This window comes from Galeopterus variegatus, unplaced genomic scaffold (assembly GCF_000696425.1).
Source record: "Galeopterus variegatus unplaced genomic scaffold, G_variegatus-3.0.2 Scaffold6371, whole genome shotgun sequence".
Taxonomy (NCBI): Eukaryota; Metazoa; Chordata; class Mammalia; order Dermoptera; family Cynocephalidae; genus Galeopterus; species Galeopterus variegatus.
The window spans coordinates 48,616-59,887 of NW_007732482.1; the positions used below are offsets into that span (position 1 = coordinate 48,616).

The 11,272-nt window shown below is 38.2% G+C and overlaps 1 protein-coding gene and 1 non-coding gene across 6 annotated transcripts in view; both read right to left on the reverse strand.

The window, feature by feature from the left end:
* ASH2L (ash2 (absent, small, or homeotic)-like (Drosophila)) overlaps window positions 1–11,272 on the reverse strand; it is a 31,716-nt gene that overhangs the window by 12,839 nt on the left and 7,605 nt on the right. For 3 of the 5 annotated variants that reach the window (XM_008590792.1, XM_008590787.1, XM_008590789.1), the window contains exons 6-11: window positions 8,807–8,902; window positions 8,096–8,191; window positions 7,140–7,215; window positions 6,369–6,386; window positions 4,774–4,867; window positions 3,744–3,961 (exon numbers count right to left, since the gene is read on the reverse strand). In XM_008590792.1, the coding sequence (XP_008589014.1) occupies window positions 3,744–3,961; window positions 4,774–4,867; window positions 6,369–6,386; window positions 7,140–7,215; window positions 8,096–8,191; window positions 8,807–8,902 (598 nt within the window). The remainder of the gene's footprint in view (window positions 1–3,743; window positions 3,962–4,773; window positions 4,868–6,368; window positions 6,387–7,139; window positions 7,216–8,095; window positions 8,192–8,806; window positions 8,903–11,272) is intronic. The other 2 variants (XM_008590788.1, XM_008590790.1) reach the window with 1 other exon arrangement.
* TRNAI-GAU lies at window positions 1,408–1,481 on the reverse strand. The gene has a single exon. It is a non-coding gene; the product is annotated as a tRNA-Ile (tRNA).

Consider the following 11,272-nt stretch of genomic DNA (forward strand, 5'->3'; position numbering starts at 1 on the left):
CTCTCAAATGGTTCAGAACTGTATTTCTCTTAACTTTTTTGAAAGTCAGATTATCTCACAATTAAAAGTTTAAAAGATAATATAGATTTATCATTATTTTTTTTTTTAAAGATGACCAGTAAGGGGATCTTAATTAACCCTTGGCTTGGTGTTGTCAGCACCACGCTCAGCCGGTGAATGAACCGGCCATCCCTATATAGGGATCCGAACCCATGGCCTTGGTGTTATCAGCACCACACTTTAACCCTTGGCTTGGTGTTGTCAGCACCACGCTCAGCCGGTGAATGAACCGGCCATCCCTATATAGGGATCCGAACCCATGGCCTTGGTGTTATCAGCACCGCACTCTCCCGAGTGAGCCACAGGCCGGCCCTTATCATTAATTTTTATTAAGCTTACAGCAGGCTATGCTAATGTAAGGAGTTCTAACAAGTGACTGTTAATGGCTAGTATTCCTTCTCACTTTGTTTCCTACAGAGTAACAGTTATTAAGTGTAGTGAAACAAACAAGTCTCATTTCTTAATCCGTGAAGTCATGTATTTGGCCCTTCCCTACTATCAAAAAGTATGCCTTCACTAACAGGAGTCAAACTAATCCACATTTAATGGATATTACACCCCAGGTTATTCACTGTTGCTTTGTTTGTGGCTGCAAAATACTGGAAACAACCTAAACGTCCATACACAGGGTGGTTAAATAAACTCTGGTTCATTGACGTGATAGAGTCCCATGAAGCTATTAACAAAAACAAAAATTAGGATGGTCTCTTTGAGCTGGTATGGAATAACAGCACGGAACAAAATGCAAAAGATTATAGTATGCTGCGCTTCCTGTACGAAAAAAGGACATAAACGAATATATGTGGTGAGAGTGCAGCCCTGTAACACCAAGGTCAAGGGATTGGTTCCCCATACCGGCCAGCTGGCAAAAAAAGAGTATATGTATGTATCTGTTCACTTGAGGAAGACAGACGGGAGGGATAAACTAGGGGCAGGTGGTAAAGAGGTGGGAGGAGGAGGCTATGAAGATGGGGTTGAGGAATGAGGATGGAGAGACACTTTTTGGGTAAACCTTTTTGTACAACTCTGACTCTCGGAACTGAAGTAATGTTTCACATACTCCCCCCAAACACACACCTACCCACATACACGTGCACCCAAGACGTGGGAGAACACAACATGGCATCGCCACTGACAAATGCACCTAACTGAACATAACCACACTGAAGGAGGGGGGAGGAAAGAACTCACCTAAGTCAACATTATCTTGACTGGATACTACAAAACTAAAGACAAAAAGAGCTATAGTCGAGTCAGTAAATGTTGCTCGCAGGGGTTAGCAAGGCTGAAACTACTTTATGTGCATTTTATTTTTGTTGTGTTTTTTTTTTTCTTTTTTTTGGCAGCTGGCCGGTACAGGGATTGAACTCTGGACCTTGGTGTTATCAGCACCACGCTCTAACCAACTGAGCTAACTGGCCAGCCCTTTTTGTGCATATTAGAGATGAACAAATAAACAAATATATTGTAGATAATTATCTATTATTATCTATGTAATTAGAGTCAGGTTTCCCACCACTGGAGAAAGAAGTTACAAATAAGGGAAGGGGAAAGACTGGAATGGTTCCTCCAGTGGTGTTTGACGGGAATCCCAGGAAACAGTGTAAATCCCATGTAGCCCCATGTGCGGGTTAGTATACATACATACAATTCCTACGTCGGACCACTGAGGGAATTCCAGAAGCAATGACACCCAGTAATGGTAAGCATACTTGAAACTGGGGGACTGACCCCTGATTTCCCCTAGCTTCTCTTCTGACCCCAGTTAAAACAGGCCTCAGCTGGAGGAAGGGGGAAGTAGCAGAAGAAAAACTGCTTGACCAAGATGGATGGGCTACATTTCTAGGAATAGCAATAAAATTCAGTTAACAATAAGAGTAAAGTTAATTAAACATGTATTTCCTTACACTGAGATGTGTGTTCCTTGACAGGATGGCTTAAGACAATATCTGTGACTCCAGTCTCAAGCTGTCTTGCAGTTCACCATCAACCATCAGCCTGCTTTAAAGTACTTATACCCCAGACTCGAGGGAGCCAGGGAGGTATCAGTCAAGACACCAGGGATAATTATGCTGACTTTGACCCAAACCAGTCAGATTCCCACATGACCCCCGAGGACCCCCACTCATGATTCTGCTCTACAAATACTTCTGATTTTGAACTATTGAGGAGTTTGAGATCTTTAAGCTCTTTTAGCTGCCTTGATCTCCTGTGGCCACTCAAATGAACACTGTTCTTTATCATGCAAACTTTGGTGTGTGAGACTGCTTAGGTATTTGACACATCAGAGGACAGACCCCCTTCCTGGTTCAGTAACATACTTAACACCTAGATCTTAATTTCTAAACTCCATTCTCCAATCAGAGGAACAAAGTCTCCATGAAGAAGTAGCTGATACTAGGCCTGGGCCATGAAAAATACAAGATTAGCCAGGGAGGTGATGGATATGCGAATTATCCTGATTTGATCATTACACATCACACACATGAATCAAAATATCAGAGGCTGGCCTGTTAGCTTGGTGATTAGAGCGCGGTGCTGATAACACCAAGGTCAAGGGTTCATATCCCCATATAGGCCAGCTGCCAAAAAAAAAAAAAAAAAAGGTTAGCCAGAAACATCTTGTAATGCCAGAAAGAAAGCACTTAAAAAAAAAAAAGGGGGGCTTATTAAAAGAACGTAAGAACCAACTTGAAGAAACTCCTAATGGCTAGAGACCGAGTAATTTGAACAACAAAATAATTAAAGTATTGGATTTTGCCCCATAGAATAAAATAAATATCTATGAGTCCATACTGATATAAATATGATAGTAGTTGTTACAGACAAGATCTGCTCTTGGATGCTAAAATTAGTGGGCAAAACTTTATACAGAAACAGGATATTTGCACAGTCTCAAAGTATTTTCCCTAGGGTATTTATTGACTACAAAAAAAAGAAAGACAATAACTTTACAGAGAAAGCCAGCAGAACCACCTAAGCCAAATGATCATGGTCAATATAACCAATAAGATGACATCATGAACCCCATGAGATGATTCAATGAGAAGGAATCAGATCTGAGTTACTTTCTCCACACTGCATAACTTCCGTCTAATCATTAGAAAACATGAGACAAATTCTCTGAGGAACATTTGACAAAATAACCAATCAATACTCTTAAAAAGTATCATGGTCATGAAGACAAGCAAAGCCCGAGAGACTGCTAAAAATGTTAGAGATTGCAACAGACTAAGGAGAAATAACTAAGTGCAACATGAGATCCCAGAAAAAAGACATTAGTGGAAAAACTGATGAAATTTAAATAAGATCTTTAGCTTCATTAATAGTACTTACCAATATTAATTTCCTAGTTTTCAAAACTGTACCATGGTTGTGTAAGAGGTTCCCATTAGGACAAGCTCGATGAGAAAACTATTATTTTTGCAACTTTACTTAAGCTTAAAATTATTTCAAAATAGAAAGTTTTAAAAAACTATATAAACGTTATTTAAAATGACTAGAGCTTATAGGGAGAGAGAGAGAAGTAAACTATTTTGCACATTCTGGCTGAGTTTAGCTAGAGATGATGGATGGGGTGGTGGTAATAGACTGAGACGTCTATTTAATTCTAGGTTGGCCAAGGCTGATGACAGCAATTCTGAGCAACCCTGGGTCCACATGATCATTAATACCTTACATACCTCGATCGTGTAGGGCTAACAAAACTCTTTCGTACAAGCAGGCTCTGTAGAGGTCTCCAGGAATAGGTTTTCCTGCCCAACAGTCAAGTTCAAGCTTCTCAGGATCAGGGGCGTGGGGATCAGGCTCAGCTAGAATATACCGATAGCCATCTTTGTTAAATGGGTGTTCCAAAGGGTAGCCATGAGGGGGAAGGCGCTGAGCAGAAAACAAAGGGTCACTGCAGAAAGGAAAAAATGACATCAAGAAACTAAAACCCCCTCCAGCTCGACTGCATTCAATTCTGTAACAAAGACCTCTGATTTATTAGATTTCAGCTGGAACACATGTAACTTCATAACAAATACTTTTCAATACTCAAATAGATCATCCTGCCCTCTGCAGGCAAAGCAGGAAAATGAAAAGCATTAGCTTTATTTGGCAAAGTGGTTTTGGCTAAATTACTTGTAGTCTGTAGGGACCTTTCCGGTGGTCTTAAAGCATGAATTGATGTCTACAAAACTGAGTCAGTATGTCATAGGGGAGGAAGGAATGAGGGTGACTCAGGGCCATTTCCTTTAGTACGTTTACTATTATAAATCAATAAATAGAAGCTCAGAGACATGAGCACTTACTATCTGTTGTCAGCCTGACTAAGAAGTGACCCGGACTTCATCACCGCAGTATTGGACAAAGGGAAGGGCAGAGGCACGAGCGGGGAGAAGCGAGGGGGAGAAGTAAAGGGGCTGACGCTCTACTGCTTTCAGTCCCTCTCCCCATCTCCCCCTTCTCAAGATGACTTAACAAAACTTTACTCCCTAGGCTCATAACCAGAGGATACTGCCCTGGGTCCGTTTCTGTAGTAACAAGGTCATAAAATAGGACACCTAACCTGGGGTTATCTTACCCCTCAAACTTTGAAAAAAATCAACAGGGCTTTTTAGCCTCAGACGTTCGAGCTACTTAAGAATAGGGGTCTTTTCCCCTCTAGTGGACTTTGCCAGTGCCAAATAATATTCAAATGGTGATGGGTGGGGTAGGTGTTCTCCCCACCTCCGGGCCTTCTTGGTGGTCCCTGTGGTCCCTCCGTCCTGCTGTTTGCGCTTAGCTCCTCTTCCTTTTCCACTGCTTCCAGCTGCAATACCCCCTTTGAAGAGAAGGCAGATCACTTTCAATGAGGTGCAATGGAAGCACCTGTGGATACTGAAGTTCTGCGAGGCCTAACACAGCCAGTGAGCATTTGTGTAACACCACAGGAGGAGAGCCTTCCCAAAAGCATATTGGATTTCACCCTGGTTCTGAATGAATCCGCTGTCTCGCAGCCCAGAACACTGGGTTCTGGCAGTAAGCTCAAATGAATCCAGCAGTAGTAATACCTGTTACATTTCCAACCTTCCTTTCTTACTGAACTGAGACTATGAGTACACTTTCTCACGATGTGACACAAATGCATTTTCACGTCACACTGTGGGTGTCAGATTCCAAACACCCACAGCTAGAAAGAGTGAAAACAACTGCATGGATACAGTTTTTTTCCATCCAAATCAACACAAACATCCATAAAGAGAGAATTTCCTCACTGCAAGTCGACATTCTCTTGCTTGAACTGTGCGATAAATTCTATAAACATAACAGAGGCATAACAGAGTATCTGCTAAAGCACTTCACTTGAATAACCAACAAGACAAATACATCAAACAAGGAAAACAGAAACAGAAGTACTAAAAAGGTGTTTCTCTCCAGCGCTGCCAGATATCCATTGTGGTTGTACATGACAAAAGAAAGAAAGAAGACTGAATTCAGCAGGCAATTTTTAGTTCCATACCCATTCATCAATAAACATTTATTAAGATTATGCCAAGGCATAAAATTCAGGTTAGACTAATTTGGCTTGTGGAATTAAGAGCAAATAATATCATCAGACAATTCACATACTTTATACAAAAAACTGTAGCTACATACTAAGGCCCAAGGAATATTACCTCGAGTACTTATGAAATAGCTGCTTTGAAATTTTTGTCAAGTTCTATCATTCCCCTTAATTAGTTTTTTCCTCCTTTCCAGAAAATGTCACTCAACTGCAGAAAAACACCTTTTTATAAACAACTGCATGGAGTACTATATCTTAATTTGGGGCAAGCTTGGAAATTATCAGCAGTTCTGCTGAAATAAAAAGAATCAAGATATTGAGGGTAGGTCATATTCTGCACATACAGGACCAGGTTTATGCAGAATTTCCTTTTACAAACATGTCAGATGTTATTCCTATTTCTCATAAAAGGTTTAACATTAAATTGTTGCAATGTCATATCTCTAATTTGAGTTACCATAATCAAGAAATTATTACATTTTTTATTGTCATTTAATAATCAATTATTTTAAGAGAGAAGTTTTACACCCATCTTGAGCAGAATAAACAATAATAAGGGGACTGCTGGCCATGTTAGGCAGAATATGACAACATTCAAGCTTTTAATTACTAACATTTAACTGGAACTACTGTTTCATATTAAGTGCTATTGCCACCATTTTCACAATGCTTTGCAATTATTTAGTTTTAGCTTCTACCACAACTCAGCAAAAAGCATTTTCCAAACCACAAAATACTTAAGTCTGAGAGGCTGAAAGAAGACAGAGGAGGAATTCACCTCCAAAAGTGGCTCCACCTGTAAGAACAGAAGTGGCAACCATGTACTTGTCAAATTTTAACAATTAAAGGGAAAAACATGGTGTAACAAAGATAAACAACACACTTAGCTATTTCCAACCCATCTAATATTATTAGATCACTTTCAATGAGTGAAAATGACTACATATTTAAGATGTTACCATTCCAAAAGATAAGATAATGATGCCACAAGTCAAATGAATAGCTAGCTACCTCCCAGCTGTCCCAACTCTCATTAGATTATTATTAGTGATGAAGGGTATTCCCCTTAGATGGGCTAACAGAAAAACATGCTGCAGTGGGCGATCAATACAGAAATGCTGTCATATGAGTCAGCTGAAGTTTCAGGACAAGAAAGATGGGCACAGAAGTTTATTAAACAACAGATGAATTATGGAAAAAGAGTGCAGAGCAACTGAATCTTTTTTTTTTTCCCCAACTGAATCTTTCTAAGTTGAGTGTTAGTTCTGATATAGATGGGGAGTCTAACTGTAAACACAGGAAATCCGACCTTAAAATTGTACCTTGTTTTATGCTAAATCTGTCTCACTCAAGATCAAATTGTGTTGTAAAGTAATAAAAAAGCTCTCCTCCATTACCATCTGCCAAATCATTGGCTAGCTCCCAAAAATGGAGTTTTAAACTTTAAAGCATCCAGGTTAAGGGTCAACTCGACGAAATGTCTAATTCTAGGCACAATCGGATTCGATAGCTTAAAATTTTTTCTGCGATGAGACATTTAACCACTTACCATTTAGGTTCCCACTGGTAGACACGGCACTGCTTTGTTTTTGGTTGTCATAAGCGGGACCAATGTTACTAAGATCCTGGAAGAAAAAATATCCAATTAAAAAGGAGTCTACATAAGCAAGCCCACCCTGCAATGCTCTAAAAAATAGGAGAAATTCTAACAGAATGGGAACTGAAACTGACAATCCTAAAGTCTGAAACTTGCAGGGGTTCCAAACTTGGATTCTTCAGAGATCAGCAAGCATCCCTGCAAGCATGTGTGAGGCCTGCCAAGAGTTAAGGATCAGAGTGGTTTGAGAATGGTGATGGATGGCAATTGACCAATCAACCAGGGGTGGACGTAGTGGAGGATGCATGGCAATCTGGAGTGCTCAAGCCCCATTTACTCAGCTCCGCATGGGAATTCAGGCCTGGTGGAGTCAGATCTCATTTACAAGAGACAGAAATCTGAATTTCTAGGTGAAATCTCTATTTTCAAAGCTAACGAATCAAATCTTTTAAGGCACAGCTGAAAGACGGCCTTCTGAGTTGACAAATGTGACCCCTGCCATTTAACAAGAAGGAATTTTTCTATTATGCCAGATATGCAACACAAATTCTCCTTCACAACAAATTTTTCTTCACAACAAAAAACGTTTTTAAGAGCAAAATTTGAGATGGTAAGAAGATTAGACATAATTTGGAATGCCATTTTTATGTGTTACAAGTAAGGAAACTAAAGTTAAAAAAAAAAAAAAAGGTTTGCACAAAGTAGTAACAGTTTGGGGAAGAGCCAGAACACTAGTATCCTGTTCAGACGAGTGTTCTTTCCACCTGTTTCAATGACCATTTATGTGGAGTCCACTATGTTCTGGGCACTAATGGCAATGTGTTATGTGGCAAACACACAAACGTAAACAAGCCTGATTCCCTATCCCTAAACAGCTTAAAATAAAAAAAGGAATATAAGGCATATACCTGGTCCAAAAGTCCAAATTTGGGGTAATCTTCTTCTGGGTCTTTACTCCCAGGATCAGGGTGTTCCTTTACCAAAAATACATCTCTTTCTTTACTCTAAAAGGAAACAGCATTTTAGCATTAATGGAAATTAATACTTAGAAGTAAAGAATAGATGATCAACAACCAACTCCAAAACTCAATTCCTAGGTGTAGTCTCCAAAAAGTATTGTTTTTCACTCTGATTAGAAAATTAATACATGACCATCAAAAAAGTCACACAACAGAGAAACTTAAAGAGAGCCAAAGTCTTTCAAAACCTTCCATCCCATACAGATAAGCACTATTAACAACTTGCTGCTGACATCTCCCTAGATGCTCTCTTTAAGGACAATAACATCTAGAACAAGGTTTTTGGCTTTTTTATCAAGGAAAAAATGGTCTCAAATTTCAATATAAAATTATACTTGCATAAATGCAGTGGACAAGGTTTCAGTGCACAAAACTACCATGAGTGCAGGTGGTGGTCAATTAAGACACAACTATTGATTTTTTGCATGTGAAAACTATTAAGATTTACAATTAGTTATATCTCACTCAAAGATTTAATATTAAGTTGTTCTCATTTCCTCAGTCATCACATTATTTCACAGTGAGACTAAATAGAACGTAATTCTTATAAAGAACACAGGTTTTCAAAATGTCAAGTCTAATCAGTTTTAGTCTACTTACCATTGTTTTAACAATGTTATTTGGCCAAGTCATTTTCCCAGGTCTCTGTCTGGTTGTCATGCACTCCCAGTATTTATCAATAAATGGTATAATATCCTAATTTTAAAAATAAAAACCATTAAGACTTTTACAGTTGCCTTCAAAGTTATGCTCACAAAGGTAAACAGCAGCATTTCCAAAGACCATGTTGAATCATGAGAAAAATCCATGTTTAATCTTTCAATCTTTGAATATTTAACTGCACGTGAATAATATAGATTATGGGGATTTAAAACAAATTTATACAAATCTTAGCCACACAGGGCTTACAATCCAGTTGGAGGAAAAAGCTCTGTCGCATTCCCTTGGTTGTCAACTAGAAGATGACTCCCAAATTATTCTCTCCTGAGCTCCTGTTTCTGCCTGCTTGAGACATCTCCATCTGGATATCCTACCAGCACCTCAAACTTCCTGTGACTAAAATGGAACTCTGTATCTTACTTCATTGATCTGCTTTACAGATTTCTATTCTTGCTCTTAATACTCAGAATCACTGGCTGCCCAGAAGCATAAGCTAGACACCAGAGTCACCCTTGATTCTTCTCTCACAACCTTCATATCTTAACAGCAACCAAATGAATATTAACATTTCAGAAATTTCACACCAATCAGACCTCCTTTGCATCACCAATGCTTTGATTGTGGCCCCCATCAGCTCTTGCTTGTGTGAGTGAAACAATGTCTGACCTTGATCTTCTGGCATCAAAATTTCCCCATTTTAGATGATCTTCCAAAGTCTACCAACACCAGAGTTAGTTCCATGAAAACTAAATCTTTACTAAAAGGAACCAGGATTAAATCAGGGAAAGTACAAGGGAAGCCTGGAACATTTTGTTGTTCCAGAAAGAAAGACAGACAGAATTCAAAAACTGATGGTGACATATCAAAAACTTTCAGGAGTCAGCCTGATAGCACTATATTGGTCGTATCTGGGACAATCTGAGTATCAGAAATACATCGATTTTTAAAAATCCATGAATCCAGTGATATTTAAAGAAGAAAAAGGATAAGGAAAAGCTCTTTACGAAAGAATTGCAACCAATAAATATATTGCTCTACAACCACCTCTCTATTAACTGATTCAGGCTAGGATAATCGATGGTGGCTGTCATTTAATAATCACAAAGATAAAAAGGTCCCTTTATAATGGAGAAATGTGGTAGATACCTCCTTCTTAACCACCTAGTCAAATTTAGGATCACCAATAATAAAACAAACCAATAACTTATACCTCATGAGGGTACTTCAAAAAGTTCACAGAAAAATAGAATTAAAAGATAACGCAAATCTTTCCATGAACTTTTTGAAGCACCTCCATATAAACTATATATTACTCTTGCCAAAAATGTTTCACCTGAACCTAATCATGAGGAAACAATCAGATGAATAGAAACTGAGGAATATCATGACAAACTGTCTAGACTCGTCAAAATTTTAAATGTCAGAGCAGACCAAAAAAAGTAAAATAAATAAATAAAGGAATTGTTGCAGATTAGAGAGAAAAGAGTCATTACAATTAAATGTAATGTGTGATCCTGATTGGATCCTGGATGGAGAAAAAAGCCATGAAAGGTATTATTAAGACAATAATAATGTGAACATATGAATGTAAACTCTATATTAGATAGTATTATTGCCTTGACATTAAATTTTTTGAGTATGATCACCATACTGTGGTTGTAAGACAGAACATCAAGTGAAGCATAATACCTACAATTTAGTCTCATACAGCTTAGGAGGAAAATATAGATATAGGGAGATAAAGCAAAAGCAGCAAATATTAACAACTGGCAAATCTAGGTAAAAAATAAATGGAAGTTCATTGTACTAATTTTTCTGTAGGCTTGAAAATTCTTAAAATAATAATTTGGCAAAAACTAAACTAAGAAGAAAAAACCCAAGTGTAATCACACTTCCCTTTTAAAATACTTTTAATATAGGGGGAAAGAAGTGTGGGGGACCCTCTGCTGACTGTTCCAGCTTATAAGATTAAGCACAAATTTCTGTTTAGCAGACAACAACTGTGTCAATCTGATACAGACAGTACCAGTCTCATGACACATTCTACTCCAGTGTTTTTCAAACTGTAGGTCACAATCAATCTGGATGTTATAAAATCAATTTCATAGGTCAAAACTATCATTGACCAGAATATAAAATATCAAAGCACAGAGGGAAAAGTCAGAGAGTAAGCAGTGTTTTGTGAAACTTTTGTTTCAGTTTTAAATGAAAGTGGGTTGGTATAAATGTATACTAGGTCACAACGTAAACTCCATTATTTTTAAAGTTTACTTATTTTTCATATTTCTTACTATGAATCACAGTTGGAAAGACTCATGGATGGGCTAATCACCTATGAGGGGTCTACAAAAAGTTCACAGAAAATGCGTATTATGAAAAAACTATGCCTGGATTTCAAAATTTTTT